Below are 23717 nucleotides of genomic sequence, written 5' to 3' on the forward strand. Positions count from 1 at the left end.
AAGGAAGAACCAGGCGAGGACAGGAGGTGACCGACCTTGGGTCACTTATTACGGCTGCGGTTTCTCTTAGCTACGACTCGGGGCTTTAAATTTCCCTGTAAACTTGTCCTGATCTTAATTCCAGGGAGAATAGACAGTTGCTGCTCCACTTTGAAATACCTCACTCTTCCTGTCTCGAGGGCACAAAGACGTTAATGGCACTGGATTGTAAGCTTCCTTAGCTGAAATGAGTTTCATTAGAGACATCATCACTGGTCACCAGCCTTCCTTAAGAAAGAAAAGGAAAAGTGCCTGGATTGGAGGTGGGCGGGCCCTGGTGGGAGTTGCTTTAGGGCAAAGGATGGTGGTCCAGAGCCCCTGAGGGTTTGTGCTGCAGAGATGGTCGCATGTGACCTGTGTTTTTGTGAATGAAACCCACACGGAGCACCTTCTCTTTCATCATGACCTGCATTTATCTTTGAGCTTCTTGTGTAATAATGGAGAAGTTGATTGAGCTTGGAGACCAAAGTCAAAAAAGTTACCGGAAACAGTGTTCGCTTCTCTATGCTAAGGAAGGGAGTGGGATTAGCTTTTCTTTCAGGATGGAAGAACGACTGTTCAGGACGCCTCACAACCTCTGCGGTTTGTCTTTCCCAGTAAGACCAAGGCAAGAATCACAGGAGTGGGACGGGGAGGAGGGGCATGGCGCAGTGGAGGCAACAGGAGGCCTTTCAGTGGCCTGATTTCAAAGGCAAGGTGCGGAGGGAGGTTTCAGGACATTTTAAGAAGCTAGGGCTCTTTGGCAGCTTTTCAACTCAAAGATTGGATTCATGAATTTCATTTCTTGTACTACGTGCTTTAAAATGAGACTTTAGGGCTTCCCTGGTGGCACAGTGGTTGAGAGTCCGCCTGCCGATGCAGGGGACACGGGTTCGTGCCCCGGTCCGGGAAGATCCCACATGCCGCGGAGCGGCTGGGCCCGTGAGCCATGCCCGCTGCGCCTGCGCGTCCGGAGCCTGTGCTCCGCAACGGGAGAGGCCACAACAGTGAGAGGCCCGCGTACCGAAAAAAAAAAAAAAAAAAGAAAGAGACTTTATGTTCCATACATTTAAACTGCCTCCAAGAGGGAAGCTCCTCTTTGCAAGCCTCCTGCCGAGGTTGTGTCCACACACCCTCTGGGGGGAGGGTGAATGAGTCAGTCCCCAGTCCCCTTTGCAGCCTGGCCTGCCACTTAGCAGGTTGTACTGTCCTGCTCGCTCCACTGAACCGCCTGGCATCAGGTCCAGCTGGTTTTGATTATTGCATGAGGCCTGGAGCTGGACACCAGCTCCTCCACTAAATGGCTGTGTTATCTTTGATAAGTCTGTTATCCTCTCCCGGCTTCAGTCAAAACAAGACAAAATAAAAGGCTCTTTCCAGATAGAAAACCCAATAATGCAACTCCAGTTCCAGCTGAGTGTGTTCACTATGGTTTCTTCATGGCCACAGTCTAATCTGGCATTTTAAAGTACAGGAATCATTAGTGAACTACTAGAAGAATGGGCCAAGTTCATTTAATCTCCTAAATGTCTATGGTTGAGTGGAGGAAGGGCTAGTGGAGTGAGTGATGCTTTTCTTATAAATGTTACCCAGTGAGGCCCCCATCTATAGAGGCAGCCATTAGAAATAGGGCAGATTGGGGACTTCCCTGGTGGTCCAGTGGTTAAGACTTTCTTTGCTTTCCAATGCAGGGGGTATGGGTTCGATCCCTAGTTGGGGAATTAAGGTCCCACATGCCATGTGGCCAGAAAACCAAAACATAAAAGAGGCAATATTGTAACAAATTCAATAAAGACTTTAAAAACAACAAAAAAAGAAAAAGAAATAGGACAGATAGGGCCCTCTTACATAGAATAGTCTCTCTTTTGAGGTGTATACTTTGGAGACTCCACCTGGCATAGAAATCCCTCTTCATCCTTTGGGCTAATTAAATTAGGTTCAGGATTTAGCTCATGCTTCGTTGTTGAGATTAGATTAGAATGAGTGAGACTCCCTGCTACAGATCTGAGCTTCCCTCCTGCTGGCTTATGGTGCAGACTCCATCTTGGGGATGTAAAGCTCTGGGCTCAGCTCTCCCTTTGTTGGCAGAATGAGGCTAGAATTTGCTTCTTCTGCCCTCTGTATTTCCTACTACACTATGATTTTGTCCAACTGAGGCAGAAAATTTCCATCCAGCTCCGAGCAGCTGTGTGGCCAGTGGCTTATATAATTAACACGGCCAGCGCTTGGGAAATGATTATAAGGGATGGTTCTCTTGTAGATTCTTCATTTTGTCACTTAAACTACCAGTGCAAGCTCCGTACTTGACAGGGAAAAACAATCTCGTTTGTTTTAAGGAGACAAAAGGTTTATCATCATCTGAAAACATTTATTAAACACGTGTTGTGAGCAGAGCACGAGATAGTTTAGAGATGGTTCAGTTTCCAGGCTTTTGAATTGAGGCCGTAAATGAACATCCTCCATCCGTGTACCATGTCAGTGAGTAGAAACATTCCCAGCTGCTTTAGTGAGAGGAGCTTTCATCTTGGTGTGGAGGCAACTGCATCAAATAATCCCTCCCAGTTAAAATGAGCCTAGAATATCCCTAAAAACTGATCCTGTTTCAAATTTGGTTAATATTCTTCTCAAATGGCTCTACTCCTATGCAGGAAATACTGAAATAAGTGAAAGATGGCAAGTGCTAAAAGAAGACACATCAAGGAATAAATTAACTCTTTTTATTGCAAATTGGAAAACAGTAGCTACTTCTCTTTTTCTTTCTGTGTTGCCTAGCAACATGGCCAGGGAAATGAGTGGGCTGCCTCTCCCTGCAACACACACTCACACTTCCTACCTCATTTTGAAACTCAGGAATATAAGCTGCTTTTCTTTTTTAAGGAATATTGAGACATTTGACCGCTTCTTCACAAACAAGAAAATCTATATTTTTGTTTATGTTAATTATGATGGTTTAATCAGCTTTTTTCCTTCCCTGAATATTTTTGTTACCTCTTTTGGTATTTTAGAATAGTCCTATACAATAGGAGTCTGCATGCCAGATATTTTTCTTCTTGAAAGCGCTGATGGCAGTGTACCAAGCAACTGCCCTATTTTTCCAAAACACTGTTATTTAAATTGCTGTCTAGAAGCGTTTGGTCACAGATGCAGATCCGGGAGGCTCTTTTCCATCCATGAACTTTCTGGGGTCCTATTTCTTAATATATCAGGAAGAAAAGTGTTTTATTGTGTAGGTGGAGTGAAGCTCCCCATGATACTCCCACATGGCTGACTTTTGTAGATTATCTGATCAGTCAGTTGATGTGAAGAGTGGGTGGTTCAAAATAGAAAGGAAGCCAGGATTCTAGACACTCTCTGCAGATCTGAGCTCGTTGCCTGGTGACCAGCAGAGGGATCTCTTAGCAGAAAAGGGCGGAGGGGAGAAGAGGGAAGGTGACGGGTGAGCAGTTGGGGAACCGGGATAAACACTGGGAAGGGAGCAGGGAGGTCAAGTTCGCGTTCTTTCCGTCTTCCAAACATACCATTTTGAAAAGGCAATGTTTATTGGGTGTATGCGGGGTGCAAATGCAACCCTTGAGTTGTTGCTCTGGGGCCAGAATTTCCTGAATGCCAGCTGGGGCTCCTAATAAATTATTGCCTGAGGTAAGCACCTTCCTCTTCTACCCAGAATGGGAAGGAAACGTTGAAGGAAGAATTGCCTAGATACATAGTAGCAGAGTTGGTGTTGACAGACCTCAAGGGCCCAAGAACCCAACTGGACACAGAGGAAGGCAAAAGCTCATGAGCAGATCAAGCCAATAAGGCAGAATAAGCACCCTTTTCATCTATTTAGACGCTTTCATGATCTTCCCTCTTATCCAAATTTGACGACTCTAAAGGGTTCAATGACCTCAGAAACCGAGGATGCCCATTCAGTGTTGTCCCACTCCTAAGAGAGCACAGGGCACCTAAGAAAGCCGCGTAAACAAATCTGTACCTGCCCTTCATCTTACAGGACCTGTACCGCCCCCTCTCCTCAGATGATTTGGATTCAGTAGGAGACTCAGTGTAAAAGAGACAATGGAGCAGTGTGTATGGTTTGTGGTTGGGTGAAGGTTTCACGTTTCCTAAGCAAACGTCTAACAGCAAAATACACAAAAGAGTTTTGCATACCTTGAAATTATGAAGACTAAATCATATAGAAGGAAATATCCAGGTATTTTATATTAATCCTTGAAAGAGATATTTTTTTATATCGCCTACGTTGATTTGACTGAGGGAGCTTGAACACAGACTGGCTCAGTTGGTGAGGGTTTTGTGCCAGGCCTGGCTCTAGATGAATTTCATGTATGGGCCCGATCTTAGTTTCAGAACAGGCTAATGGTGTAGCAAGACAGTCATAATTTCTGTAGATGGGGTTTTCATTTTGATCATAGGTAAACATGTAGATACAAATTTTCTGTACAATTCTGTACAGATTTTCTGTCTAAGCAGATTAAAATGCCACTAGCAGACATTTTTTCTTAAAGTTATATTCTTCTTAAACTTTACATTGCTGATTTTAAAGTACTTTTATTGCAAAATAATCAAAATATTCAAGTAGCGTTCTTCTTCTTCCTAGACAATATTCAGAGCTACTTGTCATTTTGTGGGTTAGTCTAGGTGAGGAAAAACACCCATGTCAAAGACATAGCTCATGAAGACTCTCTTGTTAAGCATAGGAACTTTCCTTATTTTTGTTGTAAAAAGTAAATTTTACTTTTTAAACTTATCTTTCATTGAAAACAGCCTAAGTGTAGCTTAAACATGAAGAATTTTTTCAATGGCGTTGCTATAAATTATATAATTCCTCCCTATAACCATATATATAATTTTTCAAATATATAAATGCTGAAGCTAGGAAGCTTTTTTTTAAAACATACAGACCTAAAAAATTGTGTCTGGACTTATTCCAAAAAACCAATTTGAAAAGCAAAATTCTTTTAAATGTTGCTACATAAATCAGGTCCCAAATATCTACTCTGATAAATCCTGGATCTTACTGGTATTTTGGAAATTTTCATATGCAAAACTCCTTTGTGTTAAACTAAGTAAGTCTATGATCATAACCTATTGTTAATCATTAACCTACTAATTCTGCTTTCCTAGTCCTCTGTTTAAAAATTATAGTCAGCTTTGCTTAAACATAAAACAATTATTTTTAATCTGAATGTTAAGAACTAATTTAATGTGTATGGTCTATTGTATTTAAGCCATACCCTAGTGATCGTTTAGTTTTACTAGTTCAAACACTAACAATTTAAGACTTGTGTAGCATGGTTTTGATATTTTACAGGCTTGACATATCTCAGTAGGTGATAAATTAAAAATGTATGATGCCACTTGGAGGCTTTTACTTGGGGTTTTCTTTTTCAAATTTTACTTGAAGATTGAATTTAAAAACAAAATGTTTGATTCAAAATGGAGAGAATTTCAGTTGTCATATACTGTTTTAAATGTTATCCATTTATCTCCTTGATAAATTGCTCAACTATCAAATTTTACCATCTGGTTTATAGTTACATATGTTACTATCTCACTTTCCAAGTGAATAAAATATTCCAACCATAAGAAGGAGAAGAAGGAAAAAAAACAGTACAGGCAGCCTAACAGCATTTGAAAACTTAGCCTTATAAAAATTAGTGCCTCATTATCCTGTCTGTTGCAGAGAAAGACACTTCTCTGGCAGGTTATTTGAGAACTGCAAACTGAACCATTCCATCTTGAAAGAACAGTTCATAATACCTGTTCCAGACTTCAGATTTTAAAACTGTTTCCAATAGAAATGAACAGAGACTCCTGCTGAGATCAAAAGGCTGCTTTGTTTTAGCTGAAACAGTAAACATCTGTGAGGTTGCCTATGCTGGTGTCTGTTCTAGTTATGTCTTTGTAAGATGCATTACTTAATACAGTTGAGTCCATAAAAGATTAGTATATATTTGACTGAACTGTCAAAAATGCAGAGAAAGCAGTGGAACAGTTAACCTAAATCTGGTGGGGTCAGATGGTCCAGAACAAAAAATAAATTCCAATAATTTTAGCTTCCCTGAACTGTCAATCTTATGGACAACTACTGCTTAGAAAGGTCCAATAAACGCTATTTGTTCTGGATAAGTGGTAGATATTGCCAATTGATATGAAGCCCAGGGCTTTGTTTAGACATGGCAAAAAGAAACTGGACTTGTAGTAATTGCCGATAGATATCATGGCCAGCTTTCCATCCAAGCAGTTCCGAGGGAAATGCTATTCCACAGCATTTAATCTTTTGAACATACGATTTTTATTAAACGACTGTTCAGGGGCAATATATATCATTTACTTTTGAAACTAAAATCCCTCAGAGATTGAAACAGCACACCATTTATAGACTTTGAGATCTCTTCCTGTGCAGAGCATAATTCCATTATACTAAAGCAGAAATTAAAAAAAAAAAAAATGCTTAGCAACAAACCAGAAATTTTCAGTTTATTGGTGGAACCAAATTGATGATTTATAGGCACTTAAGATTTACTTACTTATAGAATTCTTTTTTAAAAAAAATTAGACACTGAATTTTTAAATTGTTCTACTGGGCAGAAGAGACCTCCAGCAAAAGCAATGCATTTTTGTCCTTATGGTAGACCTTAAATGTTCTGTGAAGACATTGCACTCTAGGAAAAATTTGGTCATTGGCACTTACATTTTCACCTTTAGACATCGTAGAGAACGATACAATAAACGTATCCCTGCTTTTAGCATTTTAGAAGTGCAAAACCTAATTATATATCAAGTATAAACTTCAGTGTGAACTCAAAAGACTGGTTCTGAAAGCCACGTGGTTTGTTTCTTCTTCGTCTTGCTTAATTACGTGAGGTGGGGCAGGAGATCCCAATGTTTTCATACTGTCATAGACTTGTGAGACGTGGCAGGTCCACACCCATCTATACACATCCCTGTGTTCTTATATTGGCTCATCTAAATATTAAAAGTATCAAATACTATCTTCTAAAAACATCTTGAACCAGAATTCATGTGCCACATGTGTTCCCTATGTTAACCAGCAGGGGTATTTTGGTTGCATCCACTGCAGATCTGTACATGATTTTTTTTTTTTTCATTTAAAAGTAATGGAATCTAAAAGCCACATTTCTTAGTACAAATGAATGAATATATAGAATAATATCCTTAAAAATAATTCCATATATTTTAGCTATTGGACTACTAAATTTTTCATATGTGGCCATATATCTACCCAGGTGTGTAGGTGTTTACGTAAATTTGCAGGGCCCAGTGTGTATATGGGTGTGCTTATGTAAGTATTTGTGTATGTTTATAGACCATAAATGGTAGAGTATGGTATTTGTGACACAGCCTTATAAGTTACTGGCTCTTGTGGAATTGTATGTAAAACCTTTCATGTCATAAATCATTACCCATGACATATTAATTGAGGCATATTTAACTTCAAAAGTAGTTTTCTAAACTCGTATGGCAAAACGGTTCCAAATAATAGGCAGATGTACTGATTTCTTTTAAACAATTTGGAATCCAGTTAAACAAAAATTTCAAATTCAGATAAATCCAATATTGTGTTAACTGTTAAATATAAGCATACATTAATGCTTATATTGTTATGTCCTGATATTCTATTATGAAAATGATTATATACTATCACTGTTGTTTCTCTAATGTGTATGACATGTGGTGATTGTCAGTCAGTATTCACTAAGAAAAGGAAGTATTGATTTATAGGGTTGTGAGTGGGTGAGTAATTATATTGAAACATAAATCGAAGAGAATCCAAACTGTGTTTGATTTGAAGTAAGTTGAATTGCAAAGCCAGATAACCTGTAAGGCAGTTTTGTATGTTCTTTCAAAACACGATTCTAAAGTATTGATGTATTTTCAGTAGTAACCCTACTATACTTCCTGTATGTGTGTATAACAAATATACACACTCCTGAAAATGTTAATTGAACCAATATATTGGGAATGAACTTTTCGGCCAACCCAATACTGTATATACGTACATTTCCTATTTATGCGTATTTGCATTAGCCTGGCTAGCATCTCTAACTGTGCATGTCAGTGACAACGATATCCCACAGCATTATAGTGTGAAAATTAGAGATATATTGAATTTGAAATACCAATTGCCTGATGCAGTTTGTTATACTGTCAGCTGAAAAATATTTGTAACTTTGTGCCTGTAATGCATGTGGAAAAGATAGGAAATCTGAGGCCCTAGCTGTAATTTTTCAGGGTGCATGATATATAGTGTCTTTAAAATGTGGTTCATTTTAGTAAAGACGATGGATAAATTCCAAGATAGTATAAATGATGCATGTTATACATGGGTGTTTGTATTATATATGGCCACAAAATGGTTTTGAAGCCAGGGAAGTAGGTATCTGAAAGGTCATAGGCAAAGAACTATGAAAGTTAATTTTCTTGTGATGTGTTTCTTTGAGTTTATATTCATCAGCAAGCAAGGAATTGAGTTTATTTGTTCTAAGGACATTTTACTTTGAAATACACTATGAATGTTGTAAATTTGGATAAAATTTTTGCAGAGAGGTTGACGTATTTCCTGCTTACAGTTTGAGTTGCTCGGATGTGCATTCTCTTAAAAAAAGCATTTGGTGTTAAAATGTTTTAAACAGCAACATGTTTTAAAATCCATCAGTTGAGGCCATCAGCAGAGTTTTACAGAGCGAAATGACAAAATGTTTCATTGACCTACCCAATTTTGAAAGTTCCATCACTTTGTACTGTGGCTTCACTGTAAAATGTTGTACCTTGTGTTTCACACTGGACCATGTTATTCCCCTCAAAGTTAATGTTGTGACACTTACCACCTTAAAAATAACTATAATAAACAGGAAAAACCACCTACGTTGTTCAGTGAGTTTCTTTCAGAAAACTTGATAAGTAGACATTGAAACTGAAATGACTGTGTGGGGTAAGGGTTACATTCATAATCATATTTATGGTGTTTTATGATGTAATTAGCATCAGCAGATGATACCTGAGATACTGCAGAATGACATCGCATGACATCCAAAGTATAAAATACTGACAATAACAATGAAATAAGACTATTTTGTTGAAGAATTCTGTTTTAGTTGGTTATATTAAAATCACTAATACACTTGCCTCTCAGGGTTGCATTAATGGTGAATATGTCAAACAAATTGGCAACTGGTTGAAAAAAAGAAATTTTAACCATAGTAACTTCCTCCTGGGCATGAAGGCATTTTTCCCAAAGTCATCTAACTTGCAGGGGGAAAAAATGTGCATGTGTATATAGGTGCATGTGTGTGTATGAAAGGTATTTTTAAAGTGCTAAATAAATAAATATATCATAAATAACTATAATAACAAACTTGATTACCCAACTTTAATATAGAACAAAGACCCATAATCTGTTTCATTCTTAATATGGTATATAAGGGAGAATAGAAAATTCTACTGGCCTAGTTAGAAAAAAAATTTTTACATTAACATTATTATAGAAGTCTAAAATTATGGTTTTAAATCTAACATTTTTACTAGGTTCATTTTAACCTTAAAATTATAGTTTGCTGTAATTGGTTCTCTTTATTATTTCCATGATAACCTAAATATAGTCAGTACTCAAAGCAATAATGGTACAGCTGGAAGGAATGTTTACAAGTTTATAAAATTCCAAATTGTGCTTCTACTTTCTGAATATAATAGACTTCAAAGTGAAATGGAGCAGGTGCCTGAAAGAGTAGTGCTGGGAATCCAAACGGAGGAGTTAATCATGGAGGGAGTTATTTTATTGAGAGGAGAGTCCCCTTCCAAACTATGATTTCACAGCGAGGAACTCCTAAGAGGAGACCTGGTGCCCTCCAGGACAAATGGTTGAGATTTTAAATGTACCAGTCCTGGCTCTAAGTGAGCGTAGTGATTAGACGGCAGCAGCAAAGCAGACTGCCCCGTACAACAGAGTCGTAACTAAACGTGTTTATTTCTAATATCTCGGCTCCGTGGTTTCACTAACATAGATTTCAGTATTCCCATTTTCATTTTCTCTTCCTCTGAGTAAACCTATTTTATGAATGACAGTTCTACAGTCCTTTTAAAACTTTGACCAAATGTTTATAACTTTTTACGCATTTCAGTATTCGTTCTGAGTTATGCACGTGTTTGCTATGCCGTAAACTTTAGGTTATGCGTACTGTGGAGAATGCAGACAAGGGAATTTGGAAAAAGGAATGACTTTTGTGCCTTGCTTCAAGTAATGGAGCCTTATTAGTTATTGTGGATTATAGATTGTTATTGTAGATTGTAGTGATTGTAGATTGTCATCAACTTATTGTTCTCTACCCACTTGGAGAGTAAATGAATATATGTTTTTTTCTATATACACAGAGTCCCTTGGATTTCAAGCTCTCTACACAAAGGTTGTGATTTAATTTTGTTATATGAGATCATCTCTAGACATTCTATAGGCCTCAAGTCAGGATCACCAAAACAATTATTTGAGTTGGTTAAATATTTGTTGGTTGTGTTTCCTTTATAAAATTGATCCAGTTGATTTCTAAATTCTTTTACTGCCATTTTCCAAAAAAAAAAGTTAACAAAGTAATAACTGCATGCCGAGACAGAATGTGAAGTGAAAACAATGTAATTATCCAGATAAAGCTAAAGTTATCTGGTGAGGTTTTTCTACCTTGATTACATCAGTTGGATCAATTGGATATTTTTGTAGTCATTATTCGGTGTGGACCCCAGCTGAATGCCATTCATACAAGTGGCAGGAGGAACTCGTACCATTTTATGTTTGAAATGAACTGTTTTTTTACTACATAGTCATCAGATACATCTTGGTAAAATGTGCTTAGAACTGTTATGTCAGCTTTCTCACTTACTTCAAAAAAGTGTGATATGTTCTCCATCTGTTACATGATCCAAAGCTACACTTAGGGTGTGTTCTTACCGAGGCCAGTGCTTTTATGAAGGTGTGCCATGAAAGCGTCCAGGTGCCAGCAACCTGTCCACCTGGTTCCCATTAAATCTGCCTGGAAGCGATGACATTTCAAATGTCAGAATCTCTCTTAGAGCAGCTAATTGCGTTAAGTTCTAAAATTACTATGTTTTGCACTGTACACCCCTATGCCTTGGAATTCGCATACTGACTGAAGCAAACACAAAATCTTATCATCGTGTATCCTATAAAATGGTTTATCTTCTCAGAAAAACCAAATAAGTAAATTAATTTCATTTATAAGCATGCAAAAATATACGTGGGCCTTTTAGCTTCTGTAGGTCATAGATAGAGGCTGATTCATCTCATTGGGTTAATTCTAAAGAACAAGAACCTACACATTTTCCCTTTAGTATTTTCAAAATCCTTCAATCAGACTTATGGGCAATAATCAAAATGTTCCTACGCCGTCTAAGGTAGTATATTTAGGAGTAGTTACCAGGGTACTCAAAGGGCTGTGGTGATTACTGAATGACTTCAACTGGGAGAGACAGCAAAAATGTTAAGTGACGAAATCAGAATCCAAAAATAACGGGCTGGAAGGATATGAATGTAATAAATATGACATTAACATGAGTAAATGTGAAGTCTTAGACTTGATCCAAAACGCCAACCTCTCAAATATAGAATAAGGATATCTTAACACACTGTGAGTTCAGTGTAGGCTTAAAAGTTATGTTGTTACTGTTAAGCCAGTATGATCTTAAAGTGCATTAATATTCTATTCACAAGGAAGAAAGCTCTACCCTTCTCTCTCTCTGTGCTGGTCAGGGTACACCTAGAGTATTGCATTTGTTTTGAGCACTAGCATTAACCAGAGAAATCGACAACTGGAGGGTCAAGGGGTCACGGGGCCCTGTCTGATGACTAACAACCCAGAAAACTGGGATTATTGAAATTGAAAAAGAGAAGACACAGAAGGGGCGAAGTATCTCTTTCCAAATATCGGAAACATTGTCCTATTGGGAAATGCACTGTACTGGGTGGCTCCAGAGGTGAGAGCTAAGAACAACAAATAGGAGATGCAGAGGGGCATCATTTGAACATAACTTAAGGAAGAACTTTCTTTGCCTTATTAACAGTTAGGGGGCTGCCTTAGGAAGTAATGTGTTCAGTATTGGAGGTGTTTGGACAGAGGCCATTTGACCGCATGCCTGGGATTTTTGTAGTGGGCATTTGGTCTCTCAGTGGAAGTAGGGTAGAACAGGTAATATTTAAGGTCCATTTCAGTCCCTGAAATTCGTTGAATCCATGAATAGTCATTGTCTTGGAAAAGTGTATAATGTTAACTATCTTACTTCTTTGGGGGAAAAGAAGAGATAACACTGTTAGAAATTTAATACATTTATTTTACGTCATTTGAGCATAGTAAATAAAATGAGAACTTTCCATTTTCAGAGTACTGTGTTTGTAATTAAATGTTTTTCTCTTACAATTGTCTGTTACCTTCAGACAGTATGAAATTTGAAATGACTTGGAGTATATTTTCAAACCTAAAGTTGAAAATAAGCAATTTTAAACATAAGCAGACTTGTGTTAACCCTACTTTTTTTTTTTTTTTTAACCAGAGCCTAAAAAACCTGAGGGGTTTTTTGTTCATAAGGCAGAGAAAAACACAGCTGGCACTATGGCCAGCTTGAAGGGCATCAGATATTTGGTGGCACTGTTGAAAATGCAATTCATTAATTGATAAGGCAGTTTAGTGAATAATATCCAGCAAGTTTATTAAACATTATAGTTTAAAAGATGTTTTCGTATTATTTGGGTCAGAATTCTGTATTGAGTATCTGACGTTCTTATTAAAAGAACAAGATTTTGGAATTGAGTCCATAAGTCGTGGACATCTTTGCTAGGAAATACGCTACTAGTCTATTAATTTGAATGCTTGATTCTGAAAGAATGTGTCTTTGTATTCTAAAATCTAAAACGCCGTATGACAGGACAGCACCTGCCATCCCAAACCACAGTGTGTCTGCATTATTAAACACCATTTGTGATGCTGCTGGAAGAAATTCAAGGATCAGAAGGCCCAGAAGAGAAAGTCTACATTTTAGACATTTCCTTACTGCCTTTCTGCTTGGAACACCGTTTGTCTACAGCACAAGCAATGACACAAGGGATAAAAGATCTCCCTGTTCTGGAAAACACAAACCTTCCCCTCAAATGCGGTAGCGTTAATGTTTCTTTTCTCCAGACCTCGACATCGTAAATCTGCCTTGTCTCAGCCATGTATTCCAATATTATAGATATCAGGTTTTCACAAACAAACATCCGTAAAAGTCTGAAGAGCACACTTAGCTCATACATTTATAGTGCCTTTGACAGAGTTGGTTATGACAGCACAGTTAGTGTCCCAGCAAGAAAAACTCTGTTTCAGGGTCGCAATCTGAATCCTTTCTGGCCTGCCACAGGACAAATGCGTGCTTCTGGTCACAAAGGGAGATTGAATGAGATATAAGGATGGAAACAGCTCAAGTCACCAGGCTGATGGATTGGGGGATTATTACCATACTGGAAAGTAAAAGGCACATCACACAGACTAGGTGACCTTCAGGCATGTGGTGTACTAGAGTCACCACAAAACTTCTAGAAAGTCCTGTGAGGAAGCAGATGCATCAATGCCATGAATTTAACTTTTATTCCCATCGTGTCACCTGTCAGCTTTGATGAACTCGTCCCATGGAACGTGGTCATCTTAGCGGACCCAGGAGGATGTGCTATGGCAGTTGACTCAAATGGCGCTGCAGTGACTGAAGTAGCGTTTGCCCGATTATGTTCATCCTTTGGGTGAAGACTAAAATCTTTGAATTTCCTGATATTGTTGGGCGTAATGGCAAGATACTGTTGGGCACAATGACAGTACGTAAAACTTCTCTTCCTACTTACTTTGTGCACAGTTAAGGCTGGATGGAATGGGGAGGAGGTTGAAGGGAGACAGGTAAGCAGAGCAGAAGTAGGTCAACTTTGCTTCTCGCCACCTCTTCATTATTAATTCAACTACAGACGCTCTCTCCCTTCTCTCTGCTCCACAGACAGCCGGCACCATGAGCCCATGCCGCCCCTCACCGCCTCCAGGCTCCCATCAGGCCAACCAAGTGGATAAACCCAAGGAAACAGAAGGAGGATCTTTTAGGACAAGCTGTGTTCACTGTTTAGAAATAGCATTGGAATGTGCAAATTGCTTTCTCAAGGAGTAGATAGAGGGATGGAAGGATTCATTGTTAAAGTACTGCCTCGTGGCTGATCACAGTATTAAATATTTGGTATTGGTTCATCCTCTGAGCTTTGTAATGTAGTTGTTACACTGTTTGCTGTCATGGGTCTTGGGTCCAGATACACCCCAAATTTACAAAGGAATCACAGGCATAGGCTTTCAGTTCTCTCTTTGCCTCAGGAATAAAAGTAATAATAAGTCAATGTTTCTTGCTATGTAACATTTAATGTATCAATAACTTGCTTAGTGCTATGCCTTTATCTCAAAATGGAATTAAGAAACCCGCTCTTCAACCTTTCTCCAAGGATGTGGCAAAGCTGAATATTTTTTAAAGGATATTCCATAAAAAACAAACTGAAGAAATTTTTTTTCTATGGTAAGAATAGAAAAAAAAAAAAGATCAGAATGACCCCTTATCTGAAGCTGTTTGCAGATGAGAGTGTGGAAGAGTGAGGTGAGATACCTCAAAGCTGCCAAACCTAAACAGTGCGCAAAAGGATGCTAACGTTGAGAAAAAGAAATAAAAAGTCACGGAACATCCAAAGGACGGTGATGAGCCTGACTCAGTTAACGCCATCTATTGTTGGGTAATAGGGTGGGGGGAGAGGTCGTCCCAAATGAATAGTCTAAGAGCCTCCCTTTCCGAGTGTTAAGACCAATTACTCCCTGGTGGTGGGTACGGTTACCTCCCGAGATTCTGGGCTGGGCACAGCACCTGGAGACTCAGGTAGTGGGACCGAGGATGTTTATTCTCTGTTTCTGTTTCCCCCCGCAGAGCTCTCAGCATGGTGGCTCCTCCACTTCACTGGCATCCACCAAAGTCTGCAGCTCGATGGACGAGAACGACGGACCTGGAGAAGGTGGTGAGTTTTGGACTTGGTGTCTGAGGAGAAGGCTCAGCTTGTGCTTGGGCAGAGGATGGGCTGGCTAACTTTACACCCACCAGGAAACGGTCACTCCTCCAGCAGCATGAGCCTGAAGCAGCTTCAGAGGCTCGTAGCAAGGGGTAGGATTGAACGTGGCTCCCACCGGGGACGGCATCTACTCTCGGGGGCCAGGAAGAGGGAGTTAGCCTAATGTGGAGACGTTTCCCATCCTGTGAAGGTATAAGCACCCTAACAAAGCCAGCTATTGCCCACTTTGCAAATAAAAGGGGGTAATTGTTGCCTTTGTTGTTCCAAATTCTGTTCACTTCTGGAACAAGAAGGACATCTTTACTTTTTTTTTTTTTTTTTTTTTGCGCGGTACGCGGGCCTCTCACTGCCGTGGCCTCTCCCGTTGAGGAGCACAGGCTCCGGACGCGCAGGCTCAGCGGCCATGGCTCACGGGCCCAGCCGCTCCGCGGCACGTGGGATCCTCCCGGACCGGGGCACGAACCCACGTCCCCTGCATCGGCAGGCGGACTCACAACCACTGCGCCACCAGGGAAGCCCCTACATCTTGACTCCTTTGCTTGACCGTGATAGCCCTGCAGAGGCACTCTAACTTAAGTGAAGTCAACATGTGAAAATCTGGCTTTACAGAAAGAATGAATTGATGGCAATTGCAAAAATATTCTTTGGACCTTAAGTGAATTCCCTTCAGAAAGTGGTGAGATGATGTGGATTGCAGAATAGACTTTTTTGCTAACTCCTGGATTGTTTTAGATAAGCCTCTTCGGCTCTCCACATCTCAGTTTTTCTTCTACGAAATGGAGATTGTAATATATGCCCGTTTCCTCCCTGGGGGTTATTATCAGGCTCAAATCAATTACGAGAAAGTATTTCGAAACTAAAGTATAAAACTGATATGATCAAGCCACTGTTACAGAATCAGCACCCCTTATTTGTTTTAAATAATATGATTTAATTTTCCAATAAAGTACCATTAGGGGGAAACATTTTTATTATGTTATGTGTGATACCTGACTTACCCAAGGATTATTTCTTGACTACCATGCAATATCAGACTTTTTTGGTATTTCCAGAAGTATGAAATTCAGAAGCCTCTTTTGTTCCAATGTGTTTTATTTACCTAATGAAATGAAATGGTCCTTGACGGAGCCTTTTTGGCTAACTCTTCTTAGCCAAAAGCCTAAAAGATACATTTTTTTTCAATAGTCAGGAAAAAAATCCCAAGCCATGTGCTCCGGATGGGTGCCCAGTGGAAGGAAGGATGGAAGTACCTCCCTGCATTTCCCATCTGAAGCCAGGGTTGCCGCTGACAGCTAAGGATGGTTACTTTTACTATCCGTGTAGTAAGGGGCCTCAAGACCGCGTCATCCCAGAGATATTTTGTAAATCCGGGTGCTCTGCAGTGGATTTGAAACTCCTCCGACCATTTTCTGTAATAACCATGGGCTAGACAAAAATCCCCAGTCTGAATCCTTCAAACGGAGGCAAAACTGTGGCTTCTTTGGGGTGAGATGGAGGGGGTGGGGGGGAGTGGAGGTAAGTCCCCAGGTCTCGCTTTATTCCGGAGACCACTGAGATAGCTTCTAGTGGGTTAAACGTAAAACGTCACCTGTAAAGAGGTGAAGAGGTTGCAGAAATGCCGAGGACAAAAGCAGTGGCAGAAAATGTCCTACATTTGTACACGCTTTCCAGAAATTTCCTCCACTCTAGAATCCAGAGTGGTGCAGACTGGACATGATCACAAAACCAGAATAAGTAAGGGTCCTAAAGCCGATATCTGCTGATTGTGAGTTTCCATTTCCCGTTCCCCAACCCTGCAGACTAAACTCAATGAGAACACGGAAATCACCAAGAAAGCCCATTTGCCACCTACGGTTTTAATTTTATTTTGAGAAGAAATGTTTAGTCTCAGTTTATGATTAAAGGTCAGGAAAGGAGCACATTTAGGAAGCACACTAGGCTTCCATCACATTTTGTGTTCAGGTTGCCTGAGGGGAAGCCAGGATTTATAACTTTAAAGCATGTAAATTTTAGAGCCCAGCTATAAAAGCCTTTTTATACCCCTAGGATGTTAAAGGTTATCCACTATATTTATGTGACCTAAGTGTGGCTTATTTAGTTTTATGGCCTTAGATATTTAAAGCATTATTAGGCATTTGTAAAATATTTCAAAACGCATTTTAAGGGGGAAAATGCGTTGTGTTAGTGGCACTAACATAGTTGAAACTACAAAACTGTTCTGTTCAGACATAATAGATATTGCAGTTTTAACTCAACATCCAGTGAGAAATTTGTCTAAAATCTGCTCATTGATACTGGGGAGGGGTAGCAATCAGTGCCTAGTTCATAAGGAATTTTACGGAGATCTCTATTTCAGGATGTAGTAAAGCTAAGTGTCCAAACGGCAGGCATTTCTCATGCTTGTACAATGTCAAGCGGCCCAGAGGCCCTTACGAACCGCATCTTCCTCCCTACCTAGGAATGTCATTTTTCTGGACACCATGGGTACGCAGTAAACGCTATTGATCAAATTGGCATGAAATGAAAAGTGAAACTTCCTCCTCAGAATCCCCACTGCGGCAGAAAGCATAAGTTGCATTTACCTAGGTGGCAGTGGACCCCATACATTTTACGTTTCCTTTTAGTTTATCATTCATCTTAGTAATAATGGTTGATGATGCAATGTCGGCAAGGAGGTGGGAGTCGGGGACTGGCCTCCCTATACAGAAAATGACATATTGACGCTGAATCAGTTCCAGTCTATTAGATGATACTTCTAAACGTCTCTTTGGTGCAACATCTGTGTTCCCTTTTCTACCAATAAAAACATACTAATGATTCTTTCAGAAGTGCTGGAGGAAGGCTTCCAGATTCCAGCCACAATAACAGAACGATATAAAGTCGGAAGGACAATAGGAGATGGAAATTTTGCTGTTGTCAAGGAATGTGTAGAAAGGTGAGAAGGATATCATTTGCATTGAGCTTTAAAGGAAGCACTTGGCGTTATGTTTTCCAAGACAGCGTCTTTATTTGCGGTCTGTGGCACATATGGAATAGGTTAATGTCTCAACTCCAGATGTAAAAAATATTTAAAAGAAAGAAAAGCCCATCTAACAACAGATTTGAAAAATGTAGTGATTCCTGGGGACAATCTATAAATTAAGGACTTTGATTTTTCTTTTTAATGTACTCAGCAACACTTTGCCAGAGCTTTCAGGTAAGTCCTTGTATTTTGTTAAAACAAACAAACAAAAAGAACTATTGAATAGTTTTTTCGGCACTGTTTCGAGACATTTTGTAAAGGTCAGAACATTCTTATATGGGTGTATATCTCTAACATATAACTTTCATAAAATTAAATACAGTAACTTCAAAAAACTTCAAAATGTATCTGTTCTGATCCTGACAAAAACAGCATTTAATACATTCAAATGTTTTAAAATGAATGAACTAGGCACTCTTGTGGGCCAAAGGGAAGGACTTGGAGTGAAAGGTTTACCCCTGGGACCTTGATACCTAATCAAGGACAGTAGCTGGGGCTACTGGTTGGAGAAGTGACAAGTAATAGTCATAGCCCAGATCAAGACCGCCTCAAACCCTAAGCCCAGCGTGAGATTTGGAGTTCGTTTCTTACGGGGGACCTGGTCAGCCGGCAACTTCCTCTCAGGGCTGCTGAGCAGAGTACTGGAAAGGCGGGGGCTCCCACCTGGTTCCTTCAGGGAGTGTGTCCGCTGGCGCCCTGGGGGCTGGTCTGGGGTGAGCACCTTCCCCACTGCTCTTCCCCGCTCCCCTTTCGCCTACTCCCTGGGAGAGGGCCCTGTGCGCTGCCCGAGTTCTCAACACTGTGTGGAAAGAATGCTTTAATCTCCACCTCCACTCAGAGAGGATGTCTCAGACTAGAGGCTCTGTCTGCAAGACCCAGAACTTACTTTTCTCCAAGTCCGTTGACTTAGAAATGAAGATCCGTGCCACATTAGAGCTGGACGTCTGCCCAGGGCCTCAGACACTGTGAGGGCCCTGAGTTTGGCCAGTGGCCACTGATTTGCTTCCCTTCACCCTTTGCCCGACTGAGGTAGTGGAGCCCTCCTTAGGCTCCCCTGGAGCGGTGGGTCTCAGACTTTGCCCCACTCAGCATAGCAGCTGGGCCAAGTCATTCCTGAGGACGGTGACAGCGACCCCTAGAGCAGCCGCTGTGTGTCGGGGACGGGCATGAGTGACAGGCAGCTTGAAAATTCCCTTTGCTAATCCTGCTGCCCCGCTTTCCCCTCCCCCTCGTTCCCCCACTCGCACCATGAAGTTTGACCATCTGTTGCATGACTGCGAAATATAGAAATTTTCCCGTGACTTTCCTGGGCCTCACACCTCCTCAAACAGGAGCAGCCACTGTTTACTGAGCATAAACTACATACAAGGCCCTTAACCTACGATACTTCATTTAATTATCATAATAATCCCATAGTTATGGGATTATTATATATAATCCCAAACTGTTTCCATCTCATATAAAGAACGCCCGGAGAAGCTAGATGCCCAAGTAAGTTAAGTACTCAGCTAGTAAGTACTTAGCAAGGCAAGGATTCAAGTTCAGCTCCAAAACCCACGCCTTTGGACCACTCTGCACCAGTGCCTCCTGCCTCGGACCAGGGGTCTTCCGTAAGAAAGTGGCTTCGCTGAGCCAAAGTCACACACAACACGCTTGTCCCTGTACAAAGAAGACAGAAGTTAAGTCGGGAAAGCCATCCCCAGAGTAATGGGTGGAAGCGTGTGTGCGTTTATATAATTTTATATTTCATTGATACTTTTACTGATAGCAAGCCCAGCCCTTTTAAACTTAATTTCCTCTGCAGCAGAAAACCCCGTGTCTGGCAGATCCCCGTGCCCTTCCCCCGCGGCGCCTGGTTCCTTGCCAGGGTGCGTCATCTGTTGAGTCTGGAGTGGTGGCCATGTGCTCGTCCTCGGATCACGATAGCATCTCAGTCCCACAGTCCTGGTCTTCCCATGATAGAAATTTATCATTTCTCCATCCTGAATTAATTTCTTTCTTTCTGGTTTGCATTGTGTGCGTTTTGCATGAGTTCACATCTTGGGTCTCATACGAATCATCAGAGTCTAAACACCAGATTGCCCCCCAAAAGTGTTAGTATTCCGCTCCCGCGGAACAAGGACATATGGCATCTGCCCTCTCTCCCCAGAGGTATCACGAAACAATCTTTTAATATTTTCCAGAGGTCCAGGAAAATAAAAGGGAACTAAGAATGTTTTGAATGGCACACATTGCTTGCGGGGGTACATTCTGTCATATTTTAAAGGAGGAATATGTATTAAAAAGAGCAAGTACGCCTCTCCTCCGTTAATAATATGCTGTCACAGGGAAGGTTTTCCTGCAATAATGGATGCAGTAACGTTGCTGCAGAGGCCGTCCCTCCCCTGGTCCCGTGCCAGCACATCCCATCGTAGGGGATGCCAGGTCTGCTTCGATTTCTGCCTATCTCCCCATAGCAGTCTCGAGTGGCCTCAGGAGCCCCGAGGACATGCTAAAGGATGTCGGTGGACTTTTGAAGCTGTCTTGCGGAGCCTTTCGAAGCCCCAAAGAAAACTCAAGAAGCTGAAAAGCACTAAGAAGAGATCCGAGCACGGGTAGGGGGCTCACAATGAGATGCCCTTCATCCCTGGCTTCCTGGCTCTGTGTGGACTAATTACCGTTCAAGCCACGGGTACCGGCAATGCGGTCGTGAGCAGGGACAGTGTCGCAGGTGGCTCCTGGCCCTCCTCCCCACCTGCACTGCTTGCACGTTTTGGCACCGTAGGCATCAGAACTGGATTAAAATTCTAGCTGCTCGTGATTCCCTCTTTCTCTCCTCCACTTGTAAACCCAAAGAACTGCACAACGAAAGCGCTGGCAATGAAGGTAGGCAGGCCCAAACCCACCCGAACGAGCTAAGACTTTAGCGTCAGCAACATGGGTTGCATCCATCTAGACAATCTTCAGAATTTTCAAGAACCGGGTACCTATAGTTGGAAGGCATTTCCTTCTGAAGTGGGATTTGGAGGATGAATCAGCATGAAGAACTTTAAGTATCGCTCAGCTACCTGACAGCGTTCTTTCCTCTTTCCTTCCTAAAGATGCTCTGGCACCTGATAGCCATAGGGCCCAAGTTCAAATTCAAAATAAAACTCTACTCTGAAGATGTTTGACAAGACACTGGGATGCCTCAGTTTTCTGCTTTACAGAGGAGGCTGAGATTTAGCTTTTTTTTTTTTTTTTTTTTTTTTTTTTTGCGGTACGCGGGCCTCTCACTGTTGTGGCCTCTCCCGTTGCGGAGCACAGGCTCCGGACGCGCAGGCGCAGCGGCCATGGCTCACGGGCCCAGCCGCTCCGCGGCATGTGGGATCTTCCCGGACTGGGGCACGAACCCGTGTCCCCTGTGTCGGCAGGCGGACTCTCAACCACTGCGCCACCAGGGAAGCCCTGAGATTTAGCCTTATTATGATTAATTGGTAAACAAAGGGTGCTGTTTACCAACCCCTCTTTCCTGGGGGAGAGGGTCTTTCTGTCACTGTCCTAACTGCCACCAGCCTCTGGAGTTTTCACAACTCCACCAACATGTTTGGAGCCCCTGCTAGTTCAGGCCTGTGCTGGGCCATCTCCAGGGCTACGAAGAGAGTCAAGACGGGGCCCCTTTGCTTGAGAACCTGCCGCGTAAGCAAAGGACTGCCTTGAAATTCAGTAAATGCCATGTCAGAGGAATGCCTGGGAAACCACATTTCCTCTTCCACATGATCTTGATAAAAATCTTCAAAACAGAGCAAACAACCAAAAGCCCGTTGGTCCAGAGCACCCTTTTCATAAACATTCTGCTGCCCTCCAGGGCTGAGGGCCAGGGTGAGAAGAAGACTGCTCCAGGGCTGAGAATCATTCAGTTAAACAAGACAGCTTTCTCCAAACCATTTTTAGTACAAACCTGAAAAAGTAGATTTAGTCCAAGTTTGTAAAATTCAGACATTTCTCCCTAGTAGTTGGAGCTCTAGCCTTGGGTCAAACTTAATAGGAAAGTGACTTTACAAATTGAGTTCCTGTAGACAAGGAGGAAAACAAAGCTTGTTCTGCTGTTGCCGCTTTGGCTGCGGCATTTGAGGTTTGTGTAATTTCGTGAAAGGTCAAGAATATAATTTCAGGAGCATACAAGCAAATGGCCTGGACGTTCCACAGCAACCCAGGTGTCTTCTCTCCTTCTCGACACACGGAACTGTAGACTCCTTGAGGTCAAAGACCAGGTCTCCATCACCTCTGTGGCCACCGAAGAACCATGCTCATGACTGCTTGCTGAATGATTACCTGCGGGCAGTGGTCCTCAGAGTTTAGGGTACGGAGGAAGGCAGGTATCTTATTTGAGGTTTTATTTCTTGCCAAATGTTCTCATTTACCAACTTAAAGCAAGCGGTGAAGTTCTTATTCGTATGGTGTACATTTAGTCCTAGCACCTGTTTTTAGTCTCATTTTCCAGATGCAGCTACTTTCCTATAAACATGCACTTCTAGTAATTAAGGATTTTCTTGTGACTTTATAGTTCTGTCCTCAAGGAATCCAGAAAGAAACCTTTCAGTATTAATTTTGGTGGTCCTCCTCAGGGCTCACTGTTTGGTATAAAATATGGGTAAATCTAATTGAGTGTTTAATCCTATTTTGTAAGGTTCTGGGTAGTCAACCCACAGGGTCCTTTTTCCTAGTAAGCTCTAGGGCCACTGCAACACAGGTTTGCTTGCATTTTCCCCTCAGCTGTAGGCTTAGCATCTAACCTGATTGTTTGGTGTCCTGGAAGCCAATACACCCTCTTGTTCCCTGGGGATTCTGTTCCTTGTCTATCCGGCTGCAGAGGAGGATTTTCAGCCTTCCCGGGTCCCACACCAGCTCTTTGCTTTGAGTGTAGCAAGGCTGAAGTGTTGCTCATTCTAGGGAAACAGGGGATCAATTGGTAGCCATGGAGAGGACAAAGCCAAGAAATTCCTGGATCTTCTGACCAGCACCATCCCACATCCATCCCCTTTGTGGAGGCACTGAGTCCAAGTGTCAGCTTCATTCTAGCTCTCTGTACCTGCCTGGGACTGCTGGCTTTTATCAAAGCTGTCAGACCAAGAGTTCAGATTCCCTGCCATCAAATGAAACATCTTAAACTAGATAGGAAATTGCTCATGTATTCCAGTCTTAGATTTGCTTTGTCATCATTTTTAGTGATTCACGAAAAGCAGAATCCAGAAACACTTCAGCTTTTAGTTTTCCTCGATTAAATATTTTCAAATTTGCAAACAGACCCTTCAGAAGCCTCTTAAGAAGAGTTACTGAAAGGGACCCTGTGCTCCTTCTGTGATGCGAGGATTCCCCTCGTAGATGAGTAATTTCACGTTCTCATTTATCTGTTTGCGCGTGCATTTTAAACTTCTAATGGGAAGTATTTTGTTGGCCCTCTAACTGAAGTGCTTTTCCTCCACCCCCATCCCATAGTACACACACAGCCTTGCTGAAGGTCTGGCGTTTATGTGGGGTCGTCTAGCACCCCAAGCCCTGCATTTAGCCAAGGCTGACTCA

At 41.4% G+C, this 23717-nt stretch overlaps 1 protein-coding gene across 6 annotated transcripts in view; it reads left to right on the forward strand.

The window, feature by feature from the left end:
- DCLK1 (doublecortin like kinase 1) overlaps nt 1–23717 on the forward strand; it is a 325310-nt gene that overhangs the window by 248092 nt on the left and 53501 nt on the right. For 3 of the 6 annotated variants that reach the window (XM_067713356.1, XM_067713358.1, XM_067713354.1), the window contains exons 7-8: nt 15016–15103; nt 17981–18089. In XM_067713356.1, coding sequence (XP_067569457.1) covers nt 15016–15103; nt 17981–18089 — 197 coding nt within the window. Of the gene's footprint in view, nt 1–4009; nt 8904–15015; nt 15104–17980; nt 18090–23717 lie in introns of those variants that run through there. The other 3 variants (XM_067713357.1, XM_067713355.1, XM_067713359.1) reach the window with 2 other exon arrangements.

This window comes from Pseudorca crassidens, chromosome 18 (genome assembly GCF_039906515.1).
Source record: "Pseudorca crassidens isolate mPseCra1 chromosome 18, mPseCra1.hap1, whole genome shotgun sequence".
In the NCBI taxonomy this organism is placed as follows: domain Eukaryota; kingdom Metazoa; phylum Chordata; class Mammalia; order Artiodactyla; family Delphinidae; genus Pseudorca; species Pseudorca crassidens.